Here is a 26,587-nt window from a genome sequence, read left to right on the forward strand (position 1 = left end):
TAAAAATTCAGTGTTGAAAATTTCAGTGTTTAAAAATTCAGTGTATACAATTTCAGTGCATAAAAAATTCAATGTATAAAATTTCAGCGTAGATAAAAAAATTCAGTATTTAAAAATTCAGTGTATAAAAATTCAGTGTTTAAAAATTCAGTGTATAAATATTCCGTGTATAAAAAATTCAGTGTATAAAAATTCACCGTTGAAAATTTCGGTGTATAAAAATTCAGTGTATGAAATTTCAGTGTACAAAAAATTCAGTGTATAAAAATTCAGTGTATAAACAATTCAGTGTATAAAATTTCAGTGCATAAAAAATTAAATGTATAAAATTTCAGTGTTTATAAATTCAGTGGATAAAAAATTCAGTATTTAAAAATTCAGTGTATAAAAATTCAGTGTTTAAAAATTCAGTGTATAAATATTCCGTGTATAAAAAATTCAGTGTATAAAAACGCAGTGTTTTAAATTTCAGTGTATAAAAATTCGGTGAATAAAAAATTCAGTGTATAAAATTTCAGTGCATAAAAAATTAAATGTATAAAATTTCAGTGTTTATAAATTCAGTGGATAAAAAATTCAGTATTTAAAAATTCAGTGTATAAAAATTCAGTGTTTAAAAATTCAGTGTATAAATATTCCGTGTATAAAAAATTCAGTGTATAAAAATTCACCGTTGAAAATTTCGGTGTATAAAAAATTCAGTGTATAAAAATTCAGTGAATAAAAAATTCAGTGTATGAAATTTTAGTGTATAAAAATTCAGTATATGAAATTTCAGTGTATAAATAATTCAGTGTATAAAAATTCAGTGTATAAAAATTCAGTGTTGAAAATTTCAGTGTTTAAAAATGCAGTGTTTTAAATTTCAGTCTATAAAAATTCGGTGAATAAAAAATTCAGTGTATAAAATTTCAGTGCATAAAAAATTCAATGTATAAAATTTCAGTGTTTATAAATTCAGTGGATAAAAAATTCAGTGGATAAAAATTCAGAGTATGAAAATTCAGTGTATAAAAAGTCAGTGTTGAAAATTTTAGTGTACAAAAACTCAGTGTTTAAAAATTCAGTGTATAAAAATTCAGTGTTTAAAAATTCAGTGTATAAAAATTCAGTGTATAAAAAATTCAGTGTATAAAATTTCAGTGTATAAAAAATTCAGTGTATAAAATTTCAGTGTTTAAAAATTCAGTGGATAAAAAATTCAGTGTATAGAATTCCAGTGTATAAAAATTCAGTGTATAAAAACTCAGTGTTTAAAAATTCAGTGTATAAATATTCAGTGAATAAAAAATTCAGTGTATAAAAATTCACCGTTGAAAAATTCAGTACATGACATTTTGGTGTATAAAAAATTCAGTGTATAAAAATTCAGTGTATAAAAAATTCAGTGTATGAAATTTTGGTGTATAAAAAATTCAGTGTATAAAAATTCACTGTTTAAAAATTCAGTGTTTAAAATTTCAGTGTATAAAAATTTGGTGAATAAAAATTTCAGTGTATAAAATTTCAGTGTTTAAAAATTCAGTGGATAAAAAATTCAGTGTCTAGAATTTCAGTGTATAAAAAAATTCAGTGCATAAACATTTCAGTGTATAAAAATTCAGTGTATGAAATTTTGGTGTATAAAAAATTAAATGTATAAAAATTCAGTGTATAAAAATTCAGTGCAGAAATATTCAGGGTATAAAAAAATCAGTGTTGAAAATTTCAGTGTCTAAAAATTCAGTGTAAAAAATTTGCTGCATCAAAAAGCAAGACTCACTTCCGATAAATTAAGACTGAAGCAATTGATCCTGTCTCAGAAGCAGCCAATGGCGTGTCGAGTTTAAAGTCACGTGACAGCGTTCTGGCTTTTTGAAGCAGCACATTTTTCGACACTGAATTTGTAAACACTGAACTTGAAAACACTGAGTTTTGTCTAGTGAAGTATTCTGACGTTTTGTATCAGCGTCAACGTTTTTTGCGACTTTAACCCCCCCCCCAGTAGAAAAACACTGGGAATGTAACTTTACACAGGCGTTAAAAGGAGTGTGTGGAGAAGTAGAAGCACAAAAGAGTTTTATTGAAGTCATGAATATGTGGGGTGGGGGTCCATTTATGATGTAAGACATTTTTTTAGTTCTGGAGCGGTGGGGGGGTTGGGTGCTAATCGCTCTTTTCCATGAATTGATTAACGTGGACCCCGACTTAAACAAGTTGAAAAACTTATTGGGGTGTTACCATTTAGTGGTCAATTGTACGGAATATGTACTGTACTGTGTAATCTACTAATACAAGTTTCAACCAATCAATCAAGTCCAGGCCAAGGACCCCCAAACTGATGGAGCAGGGACCCCCTTCCCCTATTTATGTTTTTGCAGAAAAAAAAATAGTTTTATTTTAAACTGGTCCTAAAGGTACTTTGTTATTGTGCAATGTTAATATATTCAAATAATAGCAGTAGTGATGCTAATCGCTAGTTGGCAACTAGCACCCATACTAATCGCAAGATAGCAACTGGCAACGAGACAGCTGATTTTTAGAAATGGCAATTAGAGCCCTAATTGCTCGCTGGCAACTAGAGCGCTAGTTGTTAGCTTGCAACTGGTCGCTGCTTGCTGGAAACTAGAGTGCTAATTGCTAGCAGGACACAAGCACGCTAGTCGCTAACTATAAACAAGACAACTTATCGCTAACTGGCAATTAGAGCGCTAATTGCTAGCTGGCAACAGACGCACCAATCGCTTGCTGGTCACTAGTCCACAAATTGCTAGCTGGCAACTAGAGCGCTAATCGCTAGCTGACAAATAAATCGCTCTTCCTTATCCAGCAAATAGGAAGCTAATCACTAGCTAGCAACCAAACAGCTGGCAAGCGGTGTGCTAATCGCTAGCTGGCAATTAGAGCTCTAATTGCTAGGCTTGAAACTTGTACGCCAATCGCTAGCTGGCAACTCACGAGCCGATCAGTAGCCGGCAACGAGAGCACTAACCGCTAACTGGCACCTGGAGCGCTAATCGCTAGCTGACAAATAAATCGCTATTCGCTATCCAGCAACTCGTAAGATAATCACTAGCTAGCAGCCAAACAGCTGGCAAGTGGTGCGCTAATCGCTAGCCGACAACTAGATCATTAATTGTCAACTGGCAACTAGAGCGCTAATCGCTAGCTGACAAATAAATCGCTATTCGCTATCCAGCAACTCGTAAGCTAATCACTAGCTAGCAACCAAACAGCTGACAAGCGGTGCGCTAATCGCTAGCTGGCAATTACAACTCTAATTGCTAGGCTTGAAACTTGTACGCCAATCGCTAGCTGGCAACTCGCGAGCCGATCAGTAGCCGGCAACGAAAGCACTAACCGCTAATTGGCAACTAGAGCGCTAATCGCTAGCTGACAAATAAATCGTTATTCGCTATCCAGCAACTCGTAAACTAATCACTAGCTAGCAGTCAAACAGCTGGCAAGTGGTGCGCTAATCGCTATCTGAAAACTAAATCATTAATTGTCAACTGGCAACTAGAGCGCTAATCGCTAGCTGATGAATAAATCGCTGTTCGCTATCCAGCAACTCGTAAGCTAATCACTAGCTAGCAGCCAAAAAGCTGGCAAGTGGTGCGCTAATCGCTAGCTGACAACTAGATCATTAATTGTCAACTGGCAACTAGAGCACTAATCGCTAGCTGACAAATAAATTGCTCTTCCTTATCCAGCAACTAGTAAGCTAATCACTAGCTAGCAACCAAACAGCTGGCTAGCGGTGCGCTAATCGCTATCTGGCAATTAGAGCTCTAATTGCTAGGCTTGAAACTTGTACGCCAATCGCTAGCTGGCAACTCGCGAGCCGATCAGTAGCCGGCAACGAGAGCACTAACTGCTAACTGGCAACTAGAGCGCTAATCGCAAGCTGACAAATAAATTGCTATTCGCTATCCAGCAACTCGTAAGCTAATCACTAGCTAGCAACCAAACAGCTGGCAAGTGGTGCGTTAATCGCTAGCTGACAACTAGATCATTAATCGTCAACTGGCAACTAGAGCGCTAATCGCTAGCGGACAAATAAATCGCTATTCGCTATCCAGCAACTCGTAAGCTAATCACCAGCTAGCAGCCAAACAGCTGGCAAGTGGTGCGCTAATCGCTAGCTGACAACTGGATCATAAATTGTCAACTGGCAACTAAATCACCAAAAATGATTCCCGGGCGCGGCCACCGCTGCTGCTCACTGCTCCCCTCACCTCCCAGGGGGTGAACAAGGGGATGGGTCAAATGGAAAGGACACATTTCACCACACCTAGTGTGTGTGTGACAATCATTGCTACTTTAACTTAACTTAAGTTAACTTAACTTAACCCTCACTTTATTTCCCCTCACCTAGGTAGTTGCGACTCTTGGCCATCTCCGTCACGTTGATCTTGGTGGCTCCCGGCGGGATCTCCGCGATCTTGTGGTAGCCGATCTTGGACAGGGAGTGCTGGAAGACTCCCGAGACCAACCTGCAGGTGGCGTTGTCGCCTCCGCACACGCCGCAGGTGTCCATCACCCTCCCGGAGCCCAGGTAACCATCGCAGCCCGGACTCTGTGGAGAGAGTCAGATTGCACCATGTATGCAAGCAATAAACAACAACATACTGCCTTTTATTGCACATTACTGGAGAGGAACATTATCAGTCCCAAAAATCAGGGGATGCCACTTTGCCTGTAGCATGAGCACTGCTTCTCCTCACCTGCTCTTGATTAGGTAATTAGGCTGGCTCACCTGTCCCTAATCACTAATCAGGGGCGTTTATCCCCCAGCGACACTGGTTTGTTGACTATCAATCAATCAATGTTTATTTATATAGCCCTAAATCACAAGTGTCTCAAAGGGCTGCACAAGCCACAACGACATCCTCAGTTCAGAGCCCGCATCAGGGCAAGGAAAAACTCAACCCAGTGGGATGACAATGAGAAACCTTGGAGAGGACCGCAGATGTGGATGACCCCCCTAAAGTTGACGGTGTGCCTGCCTTGTCCGAAATAACACACATTCCTTTCCGCACTTCGTCTACCGTCTCTTCGTGTTGGGGTCACGCCAACAGAAATCAAACGCAAACCAAGACACTGACGACGTCAACAGGATCATGTAAATTATTCAAATGTAAGTACGATATGTCAACGGACATTAACAGGTAGATACTAGCATGTAGCCACCTAGCTCCGCAACGTAATGCTATGTATGTGAGTCAACACACACCCAGAGCCCTTACAAGCAGAAACAGTGTAGAGAAAGACGCTGTAGAACGTTCTGGTGTTTTTTTTTTTGGCTTCAAAGCTAATGATAAAAGTGAAGCTATAAACACTGAGGAGACACTCTTTAAAGCATAGCTAGCGAGCTGCTAACGTCCTTCTACAGTGTTTTAGCTACTTCTAAATCACTAATAAAGTAAGTTTCTTACAAGTACCATTATCACTGCAGGACGAGGAATAGCTAAACATGCTTCACTACACACCGCAGGAGGATAGCTAACCGCTAACAGCAAGCTAGCGCTAATGAATGTAAACAAATGGGTTCGATTGTAATGATACCAAGTACAAGAGTAGTATAGAGTCGATACTACAATGGTTACATTGATATTTTTTTTATCAACAAAGTCTTTTGTCATTTTTTTGTAATGTTTATAAAGTCAGGAAATACGTCCTAATGACCAAAATATGATCCTGTAACGACTTGGTATCGGATTGATACCCAAATTTGTGGTATCATCCAAAACTAATGTCAAGTATCAAAGAAGAGAAAAATAAGTGATTATTACATTTTAACAGAAGTGTAGATAGAACATGTTAAAAGAAAAAGTAAGCAGATATTAACAGTAAATGAACAAGTAGATTTGAGGAGCGTTTGTTTGCTTACTTACTACTTAAAGAGGAGCTGACTTTGTTATTTAATGCAAAAATTTTACTTTAATTGCAATTATTTTTTTTTAAACATATTTTTTATGTACCGTAAGATTTCCTGTGAAAATAAAGCCAATAATGATTATTTTTTTATTTTGAAAAGTATTGAAATACATTATGGTAACGGGACAACACTATAAGAAATAATCAAATGTATCATCCAGAAACTTTACTGTTAGAATAATTATGTATAAGTTATCACACAACTCTTATGCTTAAATCCGTTGCTATAGTTATCATCAATTGTGCTGAAGTTGTACTTTTCTATCTGTGCGAAGGCACAACGTGTAATCTTCCATTGCGAGTTGTCTCGCAGCAACAGTTTGTTTCCAGACCCTGCCTGCTGACAGCCAAGGACGGACATCGAGTACCTCAACGCAGATAAAATCGAGACAGGGCGAAATCACGAGTGTCAGCACATTTGCATTCTGAATAATCATGTATTGTGTCTACTGGGGGCTGCTTGCATTACCCCTCCCTTCAGGAGCAGCCTCAGTGATCTTAACAAGGGACCTCCCGAATAAATAGAGGAGCACGTGGGACTGTACCTTAGAGTGTAGGGTGAAACTGTAACTGAGTGTGCAGCCCAGTACGTCTCTCCTCATGAGCAAAATTAAACTCTGTCTCTGCCTGATTCCTTGCTTCTTGTCTTGTTTAATAGATAGTTTGGTGTTTGAACCTGACAGGAACAAAACAAACATTTAGTGCCACCTTCCAAGGAAGAACTAATCATCTAGAGCGGGGGTCAGCAACCCGCGGCTCCAGAGCCTCATGCGGCTCTTTAGCGACGCGGTGGTGGCTCCACGGCGCTTTTTCAAATATGTATGGATATGGGGGGAAAAAATGCGGTGAAAAATATGTTTCTGTTGTAATATGGTTTCTGTAGGAGGAGAAACAAGACACACACTGCAAAAAGTCAGTGTTCAAAAACAAGAAAAAAAAATACAAAAATTAGGGGTATTTTATTTGAACTAAGCAAAATTATCTGCCAGTAGAACAAGAAAATTTGGCTTGTCAAGACTTTCCAAAACAAGTAAAATTAGCTAACCTCAATGAACCCAAAAATACCTTAAAATAAGTATATTCTCACTAATAGCAACTGTACTACTATATGAGTACGTATTTTCTGTTGTTTCACTGAAAATAAAACAGCAAAGTCCATTTGGCTGTCATCTGTTTTAATTATGAGACACAATTGTGTCAAAGTCATGATTATTTTTTTTCATGCTTGAAATAAGAAATGATTACTTTAAAAAAGTAGTTTTATACTTGTGAGTGTTGATGACACAACACTTGATATTCTAGTTTCAAGCATGTTTTACTCAATATAGGTCATCAAATCTCAGCAACAAGCTGTAATATCTTTCTGAGATCATTTAGGAGCAAAACACTTAAAACAAGTAAAACACTCTAACATAAAATTTGCTTAGTGAGAAGAATGATCTTATCAGACAGAAAATAAGCAAATATCACCCTTATTTGAGATATTTAATCTTACTTAGATTTCAGTTCTTGCAGCGCAAACCTTCCTATTTGTTATAAAGCCCACTGTTTAATATGTTTGTGTTTATAATGATGAGAGGATTTGGCGAGCGCCGTTTTGTCCTATTAATTTCAGCGGCCCTTGAACTCACCGTTGCGTGGACTGTGACTCAACAGTTTGTTTACATGTACAACTTTCTCCGACGCTGCCACAGAAAGACGTGTTTTATGCCACTCCTTCTTTGTCTCATTTTGTCCACCAAACGTTTTATACTGTGCGCGAATGCACAAAGGTGAGCTTCGTTGATGACTCTTGTGGGGTGCTAATCAGGCATATTTGCTCCGTGCATGACTGTAAGCTAATCGATGCTAACATGCTATTTAGGCTAGCTGTATGTACATATTGCATCATTATGCCTCATTTGTAGCTGTATTTGAGCTCATTTAATATCCTTTACTTATGTCCTCTGTGTATCTAATTTATATTTGCATGTCTCATGACACATTATCTGTATGTAATATTGGCTGCATTTCTGTTGTTTGGGTGCCATGTTGTTCCAGACCACAGCAAATGTTACCCAGCTTGCAAAGATTGTACTAAATCCATTAGAAGAAGACAGCCTGCCGTTTCCTTAAACTTGTAAACAAACACCTATACCTTTTCAGGAGTTATCTTACACTCTGAGAAGTTTTACTAATGTTTTCCAATGTTGTAAAAATGTGTAGAATAAATATTATATTTCAACATTTCTGTCAACGAAGATTTGCGTCAGCCTCCGACACATGGTCATTTTGATAGTAGGCTAATATAGCTAATTAGCAACTTACATCATGTGCTGTCTTCATTATAACATGTATATAAGACTTTTAAAGTCATTTTGATAGTAGGCTAATATAGCTAATATAGACACTTACGTCATGTGTTGCCTTCATTATAACACTTATATAAGACTTTTGAAGTAATTTTGATCGTAGGCTATTATAGCTAATATAGACAACTACGTCATGTGTTGCCTTCATTATAACACTTATATAAGACTTTTGAAGTCATTTTGATAGTAGGCTAATATAGCTAATATAGACACTTACATCATGTGTTGCCTTCATTATGACACTTATATAAGACTTTTAAAGTCATTTTGATAATAGGCTAATATAGCTAATATAGACACTGACATGATGTGTTGCCATCATTATAACACTTATATAATGCTTTTGAAGTCATTTTGATAGTAGGCTAATATAGCTAATATAGACACTTACGTCATGTGTTGCCTTCATTATAACACTTATATAAGACTTTTAAAGTCATTTTGATAGTAGGCTAATATAGCTAATATAGACACTTACATCATGTATTGTCTTCATTATAACACTTATATAAGACTTTTGAAGTCATTTTGATAGTAGGCTAATACAGACACTTACATCATGTGTTGCCTTCATTATAACACTTATATAAGACTTTTGAAGTCATTTTGATAGTAGGCTAATATAGCTAATATAGACACTTACATCATGTGTTGCCATCATTATAACACCTATATAAGACTTTTGAAGTCATTTTGATAGTAGGCTAATATAGCTAATATAGACACTTACATCATGTGTTGCCTTCATCATAACACTTATATAACACTTTTAAAGTCATTTTGATAGTAGGCTAATATAGCTAATATAGACACTTACATCATGTGTTGCCTTCAATATAACACTTTTAGAAGACTTTTAAAGGCATTTTGATAGTAGGCTAATATAGCTAATATAGACACTTACATCATGTGTTGTCTTCAGTATAACACTTTTATAAGACTTTTAAAGTCATTTTGATAGTAGGCTGATAAAGCTAATATAGACACCTACGTCATGTGTTGCCTTCATTATAAGACTTATATGAGACTTTTGAAGTAATTTTGATAGTAGGCTAATATAGCTAATATAGACACTTACATCATGTGTTGTCTTCATTATAACACTTTTATAAGACTTCTAAAGTCATTTTGATAGTAGGCTAATATAGCTAATATAAACACTTACCGGTACATCATGTGTTGCCTTCATTATAACACTTTTATAAGACTTTTAAAGTCATTTTGATAGTAGGCTAATATAGACACTTATATCATGTGTTGTCTTCATTATAACACTTATATAAGACTTTGAAAGTCATTTTGATAGTAGGCTAATATAGCTAATATAGACACTTACATCATGTGTTGTCTTCATTATAACACTTATATAAGACTTTTGAAGTCATTTTGATAGTAGGCTAATACAGACACTTGCATCATGTGTTGCCTTCATTATAACACTTATATAAGACTTTTGAAGTCATTTTGATAGTAGGCTAATATAGCTAATATAGACACTTACATCATGTGTTGTCTTCATTATAACACTTATATAAGACTTTTGAAGTCATTTTGATAGTAGGCTAATACAGACACTTGCATCATGTGTTGCCTTCATTATAACACTTATATAAGACTTTTGAAGTCATTTTGATAGTAGGCTAATTGACACTCAGCATCAAGGGTTGGAATTGGGGGTTAAATCACCAAAAATGATTCCCGGGCGCGGCCACTGCTGCGGCTTACTGCTCCCCTCACCTCCCAGAGGGTGATCAAGGGTGATGGGTCAAATGCAGAGAATAATTTCGCCACATCTAGTGTGGTACTTTAACTTGAACTTTTATAAGTCTTTTAATATTTTGCGGTTCCAGACCGATTCATTTTTTTGTATTTGTGGTCCAATATGGCTCTTTCAACGTTTTGGGTTGCCGACCGACTCCTGATTTAAAGGAAGGCAAAGATAAAAGTGCAGAAAAAGTGAAGCAAGTCTGGAATGGCACAGCTCAACAAACAGTTTTAAATGTGATCCTCCAGCTCGAAAAAAAAGTCACCAGTTTAGGGTGGAAAAAAAGCCAAGTGAAAGTCTCTAAAAGCAGCCGTGTGGAGCTGTTACTGACATGATGACTAATAAATAGCCCTTCAGTCATTTTTATCTGAAGAAAATGGAGAAAAACGTTCCGCTCGTAAAACAAACGCTGTCACCGGGCGAGGTCGTCCACGGCCACTTGGACGAGGAACACGCGACTCGAGGAAAACGTGCAAAAGTTATACAAGATAAAACCAGCTGCGTGATCCTGTCCATCCTTTATCTGACCTGTCAATGAAATATCATATGACCAGACACTTTTAAGAGAGACGCTCTTACGGGAAGTCAAAAACGTCATCGCTATCCAAACAACACCCGACGTTTAGGAAGACTAACGCTAGGAAGATAGTGACCACTCATCCGAGCTTAGCAGCTCATTTACGTGAGAGAAGACGAGAAAAAACATTGCTCCGTGGTTTACAGAAGTACTGATAACTCTGTAATGAGCTTCATTGAGGATAAATTGATTGATTGATTGAAACTTTAATTAGTAGATTGCACAGTTCAGTACATATTCCGTACAATTGACCACTAAATGGTAACACCCCAATAAGTTTTTCCACTTGTTTAAGTCGGGGTCCACATTAATCAATTCATGGAAATAGGTTATACTTGTATAGCGCTTTTCTACCTTCAAGGTACTCAAAGGTGTAGTGAAATGTGTCCTCTGCATTTGACCCATCACCCCCTGGGAGGTGAGGGGAGCAGTGGGCAGCAGCGGTGCCACGCCCGGGAATAATTGTTGGTAAAGATGTCCGATAATGGCTTTTTTGCCGAAATCCGATATCCCGATATTGTCCAACTCTTAATTACTGATTTCGATATCAACCGATACCGATATATACAGTCGTGGAATTAACACATTATTATGCCTAATTTTGTTGTGATGCCCCGCTGGATGCATTAAACAATGTAACAAGGTTTTCCAAAATAAATCAACTCAAGTTATGGAAAAAAGTGCCAACATGGCACTGCCATATTTATTATTGAAGTCACAAAGTGCATTATTTTTTTTAACATGCCTCAAAACAGCAGCTTGGAATTTGGGACATGCTCTCCCTGAGAGAGCATGAGGAGGTTGAGGTGGGGGGGGGGAGGGTAGGGAGTAGAGGGAGGTGTATATTGTAGTGTCCCGGAAGAGTTAGTGCTGCAAGGGGTTCTGGGTATTTGTTCTGTTGTGTTTATGTTGTGTTACGGTGCGGATGTTCTCCCGAAATGTGTTTGTCATTCTTGTTTGGTGTGGGTTCACAGTGTGGCGCATATTTGTAACAGTGTTAACGTTGTTTATACGGCCACCCTCAGTATGGCTGTTGACCAAGTAACGCAAAGGCAGTGCCTTTAAGGTGTATTGGCGCTCTGTATTTCTCCCTACGTCCGTGTACACAGCGGCGTTTTAAAAACTCATAAATTTTACTATTTGAAACCGATACCGATAACTTTGAAACCGATAATTTCCGATATTACATTTTAAAGCATTTATCGGCCGATAATATCGGCAGCCCGATATTATCAGACATCTCTAATTTTTGGTGATTTAACCCCCAATTTCAACCCTTGATGCTGAGTGCCAAGCAGGGAGGTAATGGGTCCCATTTTTATCTTTTGTCTTTGGTATGACTCGGCCGGGGTTTGAACTCACGACCTACCGATCTCAGGGCGGACACTCTAACCACTAGGCCACTGGGTAGGAGTAGGAGTCTTGCTCAACGACACAAAGGACGTGACTTGGTTGGTGGAAGATGGGGATCGAACCAGGAACGCTCAGGTTTCTGGCCCGGCCACTCTCCCAACCAGGAATTGTCATGATCCATGGCCCGGATCATGTTTTGTCATTTTCTGTTAGTTTTGGACTCCCTTAGTTCCTGTTTGTGCACCTCTGGATTTGTTTTAGTTCCCACGGGGATTAATTGGGTTCACCTGCCTCTGGTTAGTGGTCGGCACGCTCACCTGTTGTCGACCACTAATCAGAGAGCTATTTATTCACCTCTCTCGCCACACTCGTCCTGGCTTCATTATTTGCTGTAGGCAACACGTTACGTGGTACATTCCTGTTTCTTGACGTACGATTCCTGTGCTAGGTTTTTGCCTGAGCTTCCGCGTACAATCAGCACACATCCCTTTTGTTTGTTTCCCGCATGTTGTACTGTGTATGATTTTATGGATTAAATCATGTTCCTACCTCACTGTAATGATCCGTAATCCAGATCATGTTTTTGTTATGTTCTGTTAGTTTTGGACTCTTTTAGTTCCTGTTTGACACCTGAGTTTGGTTTGGTTGCCTCGGCTACTTATGATTTTCACCTGCCGCTGGTGGTCGGGACGCTCACCTGGCTCTAATCAAGAGACATTATTTTAGCCTGCCTTTGCCAGTCAGTCGTGCTGGCGTCATTCTGTCACGACAGCTTGCTGCAAGGTTTGTTCTCCAAGGATGCAAACGGACGACTCCGGACAGGACTTGCAGGTAGGAACATGATTTAATCTTAAATTACACTCATTGAGGTATAAAACAGAAAACAAGGCAAAGGAACAAGATGCCGATCGTACTTGAAGCTAATGCAAAGACTTAGCGCAGGAAACATGGAACTTCACGAAACCGTGGCATGAAACAAACAAAACTTACAGGGACACGGCATGATGCGAACAAATAGCATAAACTATGGCATGGAACAAACAAAACTTACTTGGCAAGGCATGAGGTAAACACTTAGCATAAACTATGGAATTGCATGAAATAAACACTTAGCATAAACTATGGCCTGGAACCCTCAGGGAACTGTGGCATGAAACTAGCAAGACTTACTTGGCAAGGCATGAGACAAACAATGACACCAGGACGACTGACTGGCAAAGGCAGGCTTAAATAATGTCTCTTGATTAGAGCCAGGTGAGCGTCCCGAACACCAACGGCAGGTGAAAATCATAAATAGCCGAGGCAACCAAACCAAACTCAGGTGTCAAACAGGAACTAAAAGAGTCCAAAACTAACAGAACATAACAAAAACATGATCCGGACCTCGGATCATGACACTCACACTGTCCTCCGGACATCTGGGAGGAACGACTCCGCAGTGAGCTGCGACCCCGCACGTGACAGGAATCAGCTCTCGTAAAATCAATCTGTGCTATATTTCGATACGTCCGCTTGCAGACTAGGGCGGACTCAGCCAAACTCCCGAGAAGTAATGTTGACATTTTCAACACCAACAAAGCAATATGATCGGGAGAAAAAAAACGCTCAAACGTAAAACAATGCTCCACTTTTCAAAGACGTGCTAGCTTGATGCTAATTTACATTGGACTTGGCATAGACGGGCTACTGTTTGCATTAGCAATTTTACATGGCGATTTTATTACAAGCAGCGCTGTCGCAATCGTTTCTTGTAAAATGAAGCCAACTCTCGAGCGTTTGCCGCCCTTTTGCTTTCTGACATCACTAAGCGTGTTGCGTCACGACGTCATTCCCAACCACTGTCATTGATAAGGGAATGGTTTGAAAAACTGGCGAGTGATTCCAAGGAATTGATACACTCAGAGCCGATTCCGAACAAGAACCGGTGTTTGATTCCCATCCCTATATGCTAGTAACCCTTGTGTAATTTTCATATTGTTTTTACTCAGCTCGTTTGTGGGTCTGATGGACCCGTTGCAATTTGTGGCTTTTAATACCTCACAATCAAACACTTTTATGTTAAAATACAGAACAGATGTTTAACAATAAACATCTGTTCAGTAATGCAAGGGGTCCATCAGACCCACAAACGCTGGCTAAGTAACAACAATATGAACGTTGCACGGAAAATTTGTCTGCCAGTGTCTGCATCCCACAGGGATTCTTCTTTTGTGTTTCTGCACCTGCGGTTCCCACACAAGGTTGCAACATTGTTTGTCAACACTGTCTGCTCTCATTTTCTCGCACATTTGACCCTCTGATGTTCTGTGTACCTACACTCTGTCCTCCTCCTGTGTGTGTGTGCGTGTGTGTGTGTGTGTGTGTGTGTGTGTGTGTGTGTGTGTGTGTGTGTGTGTGTGTGTGTGTGTGTGTGTGGTACACAGAACATCAATTTCCACACTTCTATTAGCCCCGGGTCCAGTGGACCCGGACATCTTATATGTAATAGAAATGTGTAGGGGGGGTGTATGGTGTGTGGTCATTAAATATGTATTCTGATATATGTTATTCACAGAAAATGAGCCAAAGTCAGTGAGTCTTAATAAAAAATGAAAACGGGTCCCAGAGACCCGAACACCACACAAGGGGTAAGGTACAAACACCGGCTCTAATTGTATTTTTCAAAACTCAAATCTGTGGCTGAATCGTCACTTCAGAATGCATTGTAAAAAAAACCAAAAAAACAGAGGTGTCGCTGATGTCGCTATTTTAACAAACCCTAAAAGAGAAACCTCAATATGTTTTTTTATGGAAGAAAAACTCCGCTCTTTACCACATGAGTGACTTTCTCCCAGTGGGTTGCTGCCAGCTGCCATCCGCCTTCTTTGCAAGAACCCTAGAGGGGTTTTATATTTTCTTTTTTTAAAACCTCGCTAGATCCCACCTTCATCTGGAAATGGTTATGTGCGGCTCCTAGTTTACTCTGGAAAAGAATAACACTGTCTTAAACCTAAATCCTGACGGGGTATTTTTCCCACAAGGCACACACACACACACACACACATTCTTGTATTTCTTACCTTCTTGAGACTTCTGAAAAATGCCTACCTCTTTAGGACCACCCTTTCTAGGTATATAAAGATTTGTATTTACAACATTAATAATATATGCATACTATGCAAATATAAAAAAGCTTGTTGTGAAAAATTAGTTGGAATTTCACAAGAAAAAGGTCACAATTTCACAAGAAAAACTTAGAATTTTGGGAGTATTATAATAAAAGTCGTCATTTTACTCAACGCAAGTCAACATTTTACAAGAAAAATTGAACATTTGTGCAATATTATGATAAAAGTTGGAATTTTACTCAATAACAGTTGCAATTATGCAAGAAAAGCTTAAGATTTTGGCAATTTTATGAAAAGAGTTGTACTTTTACTCGACAAAAGTTTAAATTTTATAAGAAAACTTGAAAATTTCGGCAATATTTTAATAATAATCAGAATTTTATTTGAGAAATTATGACAAAAGTCATAATTTTACTCAAAAAATGTCACTATTTTACAAGAACGACAAAAAAATTGGCAATATTGTGATATAAGTCAGAATTTTATATGACAAATGTCACCATTTTGCAATAAAAAGTAATCATTTTACATAAAAAAAGTTATAATTTTACATGAAAACATTGCAGTATTACAAAAACAGAAAGAATATGAGAAATTGTTCCCAATTTTATAAGAAAAAAGTCGACACATTGTGAGAAAAAGACTTTTTTTTGAATTTTTAGTTTGTAATTGGTTTTCAATCTTAATTATTTACTTCAAGTTGTTAAAGTATGTCTCTATATACGCATTTCAATTTCTTACACACACTTGTCTCCTCTCTGAGCTGCCACCTTACCGTGGTAAAGGAGTTTGCGTGTCCCAATGATCCTAGGAGCTATGTTGTCCGGGGGTTTTTATGCCCCCTGGTAGGGTCTCCCAAGACAAACTGGTCCTAGGTGAGGGATCAGACAAAGAGCAGCTCGAAGACCTCGATGAAGAACACAAACCAAGGACCCAGATTTCCCTCGCCCGGACGCGGGTCACCGGGGCCCCCCTCTGGAGCCAGGCCCGGAGGTGGGGCACGATGGCGAGCGCCTGGTGGCCGGGCCTGTCCCCATGGCGCCCGGCCGGGCACAGCCCGAAGAGGCAACGTGGGTCCCCCCTCCAATGGGCTCACCACCCATAGCAGGGGCCATAGAGGTCGGGTGCAGTGTGAGCTGGGCGGCAGCCGAGGGCAGGGCACTTGGCGGTCCGATCCTCGGCTACATAAGCTGGCTCTTGGGACGTGGAACGTCACTTCGCTGGGGGGGAAGGAGCCTGAGCTAGTGCGTGAGGTGGAGAAGTTCCGGCTAGATATAGTCGGACTCACTTCGACGCACAGTAAGGGCTCTGGAACCACTTCTCTTGAGAGGGGCTGGACTCTCTTCCACTCTGGCGTTGCCGGCAGTGAGAGGCGACGGGCTGGGGTGGCAATTCTTGTTGCCCCTCGGCTCAAAGCCTGCACGTTGGAGTTCAACCCGGTGGACGAGAGGGTAGCTTCCCTCCGCCTTCGGGTGGGGGGACGGGTCCTGACTGTTGTTTGCGTTTACGCGCCAAACAGCAGCTCAGAGTACCCACCCTTTTTGGATTCACTCGAGGGAGTACTGGAGAGTGCTCCCCCGGGTGATTCCCTCGTTCTACTGGGGGACTTCAACGCTCATGTTGGCAGCGACAGTGAAACCTGGAGAGGTGTGATTGGGAAGAATGGCCGCCCAGATCTGAACCCGAGTGGTGTTTTGTTATTGGACTTTTGTGCTTGTCACAGATTGTCGATAACAAACACCATGTTCAAACATAAGGGTGTCCATATGTGCACTTGGCACCAGGACACCCTAGGCCGCAGTTCCATGATCGACTTTGTAGTTGTGTCATCGGATTTGCGGCCTCATGTTTTGGACACTCGGGTGAAGAGAGGGGCGGAGCTTTCTACCGATCACCACCTGGTGGTGAGTTGGCTGCGATGGTGGGGGAGGATGCCGGACAGACCTGGCAGGCCCAAACGCATTGTGAGGGTTTGCTGGGAACGCCTGGCAGAGTCTCCTGTCAGATAGAGTTTCAACTCCCACCTCCGGAAGAACTTTGAACATGTCACGAGGGAGGTGCTGGACATTGAGTCCGAGTGGACAATGTTCCGTACCTCTATTGTCGAGGCGGCCGATTGGAGCTGTGGCCGCAAGGTGGTTGGTGCCTGTCGTGGCGGTAATCCTAGAACCCGTTGGTGGACGCCGGCGGTGAGGGATGCCGTCAGGCTGAAGAAGGAGTCCTATCGGGTTCTTTTGGCTCATGGGACTCCTGAGGCAGCAGACAGGTACCGACAGGCCAAGCGGTGTGCGGCTTCAGCGGTCGCGGAGGCAAAAACTCGGACATGGGAGGAGTTCGGGGAGGCCATGGAAAAAGACTTCCGGACGGCTTCGAAGCAATTCTGGACCACCATCCGCCGCCTCAGGAAGGGGAAGCAGTGCAGTGTCAACACCGTGTATGGTGGGGATGGTGCTCTGCTGACCTCGACTGCGGATGTTGTGGATCGGTGGAGGGAATACTTCGAAGACCTCCTCAATCCTACCAGCACGTCTTCCTATAAGGAAGCAGGGCCTGGGGAATCTGTGGTGGGCTCTCCTATTTCTGGGGCTGAGGTTGCCGAGGTAGTTAAAAAGCTCCTCGGTGGATGAGATCCGCCCGGAGTTCCTTAAGGCTCTGGATGTTGTGGGGCTGTCTTGGTTGACAAGACTCTGCAACATCGCGTGGACATCGGGGGCGGTACCTCTGGATTGGCAGACCGGGGTGGTGGTTCCTCTCTTTAAGAAGGGGAACCGGAGGGTGTGTTCCAACTATCGTGGGATCACACTCCTCAGCCTTCCCGGTAAGGTCTATTCAGGTGTACTGGAGAGGAGGCTACGCCGGATAGTCGAACCTTGGATTCAAGAGGAACAGTGTGGTTTTCGTCCTGGTCGTGGAACTGTGGACCAGCTCTATACTCTCGGCAGGGTCCTTGAGGGTGCATGGGAGTTTGCCCAACCAGTCTACATGTGCTTTGTGGACTTGGAGAAGGCATTCGACCATGTACCCCGGGAAGTCCTGTGGGGAGTGCTCAGAGAGTATGGGGTAACGGACTGTCTTATTGTGGCAGTTCGCTCCCTGTATAATCAGTGTCAGAGCTTGGTCCGCATTGCCGGCAGTAAGTCGGACATGTTTCCAGTGAGGGTTGGACTCCGCCAAGGCTGCCCTTTGTCACCGATTCTGTTCATAACCTTTATGGACAGAATTTCTAGGCGCAGTCAGGGCGTTGAGGGGATCTGGTTTGGTGGCTGCAGGATTAGGTCACTGCTATTTGCAGATGATGTGGTCCTGATGGCTTCATCTGGCCAGGATCTTCAGCTCTCACTGGATCGGTTCGCAGCCGAGTGTGAAGCGACTGGGATGGGAATCAGCACCTCCAAGTCCGAGTCCATGGTTCTCTCCCGGAAAAGGGTGGAGTGCCATCTCCGGGTTGGGGAGGAGATCTTGCCCCAAGTGGAGGAGTTCAAGTACCTCGGAGTCTTGTTCACGAGTGGGGGAAGAGTGGATGGTGAGATCGACAGGCGGATCGGTGCGGCGTCTTCAGTAATGCGGACGCTGTATCGATCCGTTGTGGTGAAGAAGGAGCTGAGCCGGAAGGCAAAGCTCTCGATTTACCGGTCGATCTACGTTACCAACCTCACCTATGGTCATGAGCTTTGGGTCATGACCGAAAGGACAAGATCACGGGTACAAGCGGCCGAAATGAGTTTCCTCCGCCGAGTGGCGGGGCTCTCCCTTAGAGATAGGGTGAGAAGCTCTGTCATTCGGGGGGAGCTCAAAGTAAAGCCGCTGCTCCTCCACATCGAGAGGAGCCAGATGAGGTGGTTCGGGCATCTGGTCAGGATGCCACCCGAACGCCTCCCTAGGAAGGTGTTTCGGGCACGTCCGACCGGTAGGAGGCCACGGGGAAGACCCAGGACACGCTGGGAAGACTATGTCTCCCGGCTGGCCTGGGAACGCCTCGGGATCCCCCGGGAGGAGCTGGACGAAGTGGCTGGGGAGAGGGAAGTCTGGGCTTCCCTGCTTAAGCTGCTGCCCCCGCGACCCGACCTCGGATAAGCGGAAGAAGATGGATGGATGGATGGACACACACTTGTTATTACATATGTTGGCCAGAGGGGGAGCACTTAAATTTTTTACGCACGCTTGTTATTTCGTATGTTGACCAGAGGGGGAGCACTTTTAAATCCGACACACAGTCAATTTAAATAATCCCTCCATTTTGGGACCACCCTAATTTTGATAGATTTCTCTATTAGATGCAATGGTTTTCTGTTTTGGGACCATGATTTATGTCCTAACTTGTTCACCGGTTCTCATATGGAAGGTAATTTTCCTTGTTGACGTCTCAAGAAGGGTAGAAATACAAGAACACACACACGACAGCGGAGATTTGAAGGTGTATAGTCGAAAGCCTTCATTCTTACACAACATTATGTAAGACGCATGATTCCTACAAACAAAGCTCGTGTCCCTCAACGGTGCATTTTCAGAAACAAATTATGGCTGATTTACACACAAAAAACGAATAAATTAACACACATGATTGTGCGTGCTGCTGGTCCAGCAATAGTACTAACCTTTAACAGTTAATTTTACTCATTTTCATTAATTACTAGTTTCTATGTAACTGTTTTTATATTGTTTTACTTTCTTTTTTAATCAAGAAAATGTTTTTAATTTATTTATCTTATTTTATTTTTATTTTTATTTTTTTAAAGTACCTTATCTTCACCATACCTGGTTGTCCAAATTAGGCATAATAATGTGTTAATTCCACGACTGTATATATCGGTTGATATCGGTATCGGTAATTAAAGAGTTGGACAATATCGTAATATCGGATATCGGCAAAAAGCCATTATCGGACATTCCTAGTTTTTAAGCCTTTTTTAAAAGCATCCACAGTCTGTGGTGCCCTCAGGTGGTCATGGAGAGCGTTCCACAGACTGGGAGCGGCGGAGCAGAAAGCTTGATTAGTATTAGATACGGCCCGCAGGCCACATCCGCCCGCTGCTGTTTTGCACGCACCAAACTCCATCAGTGTTGGCGCTAGGAATTTTCAAAATGGGGTCCCTAATGAAATCATAAAAATGAGGTCCCACAGTAGATTTTCTGAGTCCCACTTTTTTGTAACCGTCTTGAAAACAAATGATAAATGTATGCATTATCCTGTTATATCTCACATTCTATATTGTGTTCTGGAAAAAGGTTGTCATAAACGTTACTTAATTAATTTAAAAAAATAATACAAAAGAAAACACATTTTTATGCATATGTCAATTTATTCAGTTATAAACATTTCTTCATGGATCTAAACTTTATTGCTTTTTTTATTGTAATATTTTCAGAATGTGTTTGTTCTATTTTTGGCCAAAGTAAAACGAAGAAAACAATCTGAAGTTGTCTTTATTTTTAAGTTATCATGCCATGATTTTGATAGTCCGGCCCGTGTGTGCTAAAAATTGAGCTAAAATGAGATTGACACTCCAGGTATACTCTGTGAATTCTACAGCGTGTGTGATGTGTTCGATGCACAAGTGACATCATTATTCTTCATAATCAGACTATAAATACATTTTAAAAAAAACTCATATTAACCACAAAGCTAGCAGGTGTTGGTTGCTACCGTCTCCATTCAGAGAAGACGCTAGCATATTTTTGGGAACTATATTGAAATACGTGATAAGTTTTTTCTAGAGAAGGATACATGTCTCATACTACGGATACAATAAAAGGTAAGAGCACTTATAAAAGTATGTTTCTTTGTTATCTTAATTAGCAACCTGTACACATTGATTATAGAATTCATATTTAAAGCAAAAAAAAAACCAAAAAAACCTCCAAATGCATGAACGACGACGTCGCCTACGCCTGCCGCCTCGTTATAAAATGTCAGCTTAAAGACGTGCGTCATCCGAGCATGTGGGCGTCGGAACATAACTTGACTAATTGGACTCCCAGATTGAATATACATTCCTCGTCTTTGGACGCAGATAGTCTCAGAAGGGAGAGTGTTATTGAATTTCCAGATGAGCCGCGATGTCAAAGAAGAGAGGTAAGCGTTTTTTTTTTTTTATTCGTGTGAGGAGCTCTACAAATCCCAATGTGTCCACTAAACATTCTCCTTCAACTCCTGGATTGTAAATAAGAGTTTAAATACTGCACTGCCGCCATCTTGGAAGGACTTTGCAGCACGAAGACAGATACCAGCTTGAGCTTTATACGCTACCACACAAGCACGCACACACGCACACACACACACACACACTCACACACACACACATATATGTGTGTGTGTGTATATATATATATAAATATATATATAAATACACACATACATATATACTTATACATACATATACTGTATAAACAAACATATTCACATACATATACAGTTTACACATACATATACATGTATACAACATATATATATATATACATACATAACTATATATGAACCATATATGTATACATACAAACATATATATATATATATATATATATATATATATATATATATATATATATATATATATATATATATAATAAATATATATATATATATATAAATATAAACATTATATACATAATGTTTATATATATTATACACAGTTTTGTTATGAGAAGACAAATAATCTTCTCATATATATATTATAATCTTTTCATATGTTTATGAGAAGATTATTAGTCTTCTCATTACAAAACATATGTATATAAAATATATATAATATATATATTGTAAGAAGATAAGATAGCAATCTTCTCATATATAGACATACACACATATGTACACATATTTACATACACATTTACACATACATATTTATATACATACATACATATACACATATATATATATATATATATATATATATATATATAAATATATATATATATTTTTTTGTTTGTTTGTTTTTTTTGTACACACACATACAGTATACATACATATATGTATATATATATATATATATATATGTATATAATATATACATATATATATATATATATATATATATATACATATATATATATATATATATATATATATAGATATATATATATATATATATATATATATATATATATATACCTACTCAGTGGCCTAGTGGTTAGAGTGTCCGCCCTGAGATCGGTAAAACCCCGGCCGAGTCATACCAAAGACTATAAAAATGGGACCCATTACCTCCATGCTTGACACTCAGCATCAAGGGTTAGAATTGGGGGTTAAATCACCAAAAATGATTCCCGGGCGCGGACACCGCTGCTGCCGACTGCTCCCCTCACCTACCAGGGGGTGATCAAGGGTGATGGGTCAAATGCAGAGAATAATTTCGCCACACCTAGTGTGTGTGTGACAATCATGGGTACTTTAACTTTAAACACATATATACACATATACAGTATATATATATATATATATATATATATATATATATATATATATATATATATATATATATATATATATATATATATATACACACACACATATATGTATGTACATATATATATATATATATATACACACACATATATGTATGTACATATATATATATATATATACACACACATACATATATATATATACACACAGATATATACCTATATATATATATATATATAGACATATATGTGTATATATACGTATGTGAAAAAGTTAAAACGCACCAATGATTGTCACACACACACTAGGTGTGGTGAGATTATCCTCTGCATTTGACCCATCACCCTCACCCCATATATATACATATACACACATACATATATATACACATATATATATATATATATATATATATATATATATATATATATATATATATATATATATATATATATATATATGTATATATATATATATATATATATATATATATATGTATATATATATATATATATATAAATATATATATATATATGTATATATATATATATATATATATATATATATATATATATATACACATAAACACACACACATTTATATATGTGGCTGTAGCTATCCCATAACCCCGGAGGGTCGTTGGGGCACATATATAAGAAGCTTATTAGTCTTGGTTAATGTCAATAATAATAATTTTTGGGACTTTTCTTAGGTACTGCTGGTCTTTTGATTTATAATATATTCATTAAAGTTGTTTTTGTTGCTCTTCTGCCAGGAAATAGACATGTCCATGACACAAGCTAGCATTACACCAGTATTTAGCTATATTTATTATGGGTGGGTGGGGGGGGGGGGGGGGGGGGGGGTGCAGTGATTTCACTTCAAAACTTGGGAAAGACTAGCATTACTGCAGAAGATGACAAAAAACAGCACACCTGCTGTCATACACCAATGATCGTTGACTAGGTGTTTGCTGCAGATCCTCAAAAACAGCAGATTGCTCTTTTAATGCAGAGGATCATTGATTTATTTGTGTTTATGCTGCAGATCCTTAAAAAAGCCGAGCACTTCTGTCACATGGAATATTTTTGACTCGCACTTTTGTTGCAGGAAGATCTTCGACATGCGTTTTTGCAGCTGGTCCTTAAAAACCGACAAGTCCTCCTGTATTGTTGAGGCTCTTTGCCTTGGGGTTTTTTCCCTTGCAGATCCTTAAAAACAGCAGTGTTCCCGTCATGCAGAACATATTTGACTTGCATTTTTGCTGCAAATCGTTAAACTCAGCAAGATGGCTTCTGTCACATAAAAGATCTTTGACAAGCACATCCCCAAACAGAGTGCTCCTTTCATAGAAAATATCTTTAACAAGCATTTTTTGCAGTCGCTCCTTAAAACAGCTGAGTGATCTTGTCATGCAGAGGATCTTTGCATACTCTTTTTGCTGCAGATCATTAAAAACAGCTGTGTCCTCATGAATATATTTGACGCCTATTTTGGAAGTAAGTAACCAGACTGCTCCTGTCGTTTAGAGGATCTTTGACTACTGTTTTTGCTGCAGATTCTTAAAACAGCAGACGGCTTTTGTCAGATAGAAGATCTTTGTGCTCTTTTTCATGCAGAGGATCTTTACCTAGTGTGTTGGCTATTGATCTTGAAAAAAAAAAAAAAAAAAAAAGCAGTCTCATTATAAAGATATTTGACCAGTATTTTTTAAGGTAAGCAAGCAAAGTGCTCCTTTCATTTTGAGAATCTTTGACTACTATTTTGTGTGGCAAATTCTTAAAACAGCAGTGATAGCTAACCTCCTCCAACCTCCGAGGACAAAGCTACAAACAATGGGAGACCGGGCTTTCTGCTCCGCCGCTCCCAGTCTGTGGAACGCTCTCCCTGACCACCTGAGGGCACCACAGACTGTGGATGCTTTTAAAAAAGGCTTAAAAACCCTTCTTTTAAAAAAAAACATTTTTTTAAAATATATGCATACTAGTTTAGCTGTTTGGCTGTTCTAGTTTTTATTTTTATTTATTTTTTATTATCTTTTAGTTTTTAATTATTTTTTTTTTAATTTAATTTAATTTTTTAATACACTGTAGCACTTTGAGGTTGTTTACTCAATGTAAAGTGCTTTTTTACAAATAAAATCTATTATTATTATTATTATTATTATTATTATGATGCTTCCATAAAGAAAAGTTATCTGGGGAAACTTTTTGCAGTAGGTCCAAAAAACAGCAGCGTGATCCTGTCATATAGAGCAGAGCTGGGCAAATATTTTGACTCGGGGGCCACATCGAGAGAGAAAAAATGTGTCTGGGGGGCCGAAGTGTATGTGTGTATAAATTATATATACACATATGCTGTAACAACCTGCTGTACAGTATGTGTGTTTGGGTCCCTTTTTTTTCCAGGAACACTAATACCAAAAGTCACTAAAAAAAGTTATGACAGACCACCTCAAAAAAACGAAATGGAATTTTACAGTTTTTTACAGATTGGGACACCCAAATTGTACATTAAAATTAAATAAGTGGGATTTACAACATTAGCTATGAACAATAAAACACTGAATATTAACAACATATGAACGTCGCTCCAAGCAAAACACAACAAAAATGTAAAAAAACAGCAAAATATGAATGCAAAGTGTAATAAACACATACAATATGATATATTGTCACGTAAAAATCCGCTTCCGCATCTGCTCTGAAAACAAACCCCGCCCACTTTGGTTTGTTCCTCGTCGGAGCTGCTGTGACGTAGATTACCGTAATAACTCCTATAGCACCCAAAATCGCAGATTTCGACCATTGAAATACTTTCCATAGTTCAAGACTTACGGTCATTTAATAAGAGCACTGCACATCATAATGGCGGCGACAGTTTCGATGTTAAAGGTCTCAAAAAAATGATGTAGAACGTCCGGTGTGCTGTTTTTTTGTCGTCTTCTGCAGTAATGCTGGTCTTTCCCAAGTTTTGAAGTGAAATCCCTGCATTTTTTCCCCCATCCATTTCGTTTTAAGGATTATATTATTTAAAATAAATAAAGTTAAATAAATACTGGTATAATGCTAGCTTGTGTCATGGACCTGTCTATTTCCTGGCATAAGAACAACAAAAACAACCTTTATAGATAGATTATAAGCCGAAAGACCAACAGTACCTAAGATTAATATTGTCATTAAAAAAGACTAATAATCTTCTCTAACAATCTGACCTCACATGGACAAAGATAAGACCTTCTGGAGGAAAGTTATGTGGTTAGATGAAACAAAAATGGAGCTGTTTGGCCACAATACCCAGCAATATGTTTGGAGGAGAAAAGGTGAGGCCTTTAATTCCAGGAACTCCATTCCTACCGTCAGAGGTGGGTAGTAACGCGCTACATTTACTCCGTTACATCGACTTGAGTAAATTTTGGGGATAAATTGTACTTCTAAGAGTAGTTTTAATGCAACATACTTTTACTTTTACTTAAGTATATTTATAGAGAAGGAACGCTACTTTTACTCCGCTACTTTTATCTACATTCAGCTCGCTACTCGCTACTAATTTTTATCGATCTGTTAATGCACGCTTTGTTTGTTTTGTTCTGTCAGACAGACCTTCAAAGTGCCTGCCTCACTGGTGACGTTTCACTTCGTTCCACCAATCAGATGCAGTCACTGTTGACGTTGGACCAATCAAAGAGCCAGGTGGTCAGATGACCAGTTGAAAAACTTATTGGGGTGTTACCATTTAGTGGTCAATTGTACGGAATATGTACTGTACTGTGCAATCTACGAATAAAAGTTCCAATCAATCAATCAAAAGTGTGAAGGAAAAAAGATACGTTTTTATTTCAACCGTACGTCCCGTCAAAAGCCTAAAGACTGACTGCACAGTTCCTGTCTTCACAATAAAAGTGCCGCTCCATCGCGCCTGCGCTTTCAAAACAAGTGTCTCCGAAAGCCAGCGCAAACAAGCTAGCAAGCTAAGGAGTTTGACGCCAATATATTTCTTGTAAAGTGTATAAAAACGAATATGGAAGCTGGACAAATAAGATGCCAAAAACCCACCACTTTCATGTGGTATTAGACAGAAAGGAGAAACTTTTCTTCTCCTCCATTTGAAAAC

General features: G+C 39.3%; 1 protein-coding gene across 1 annotated transcript in view; it reads right to left on the reverse strand.

Moving 5' to 3' along the window:
* Positions 1-26,587, reverse strand: part of LOC133608924 (thrombospondin type-1 domain-containing protein 4-like) — a 75,516-nt gene that overhangs the window by 13,790 nt on the left and 35,139 nt on the right. The window contains exon 8 of the mRNA XM_061964578.1: positions 4,354-4,558. Coding sequence (XP_061820562.1) covers positions 4,354-4,558 — 205 coding nt within the window. The remainder of the gene's footprint in view (positions 1-4,353; positions 4,559-26,587) is intronic.

The sequence above is a fragment of the Nerophis lumbriciformis genome, linkage group LG06, assembly GCF_033978685.3.
Source record: "Nerophis lumbriciformis linkage group LG06, RoL_Nlum_v2.1, whole genome shotgun sequence".
Classification (NCBI taxonomy): Eukaryota; Metazoa; Chordata; class Actinopteri; order Syngnathiformes; family Syngnathidae; genus Nerophis; species Nerophis lumbriciformis.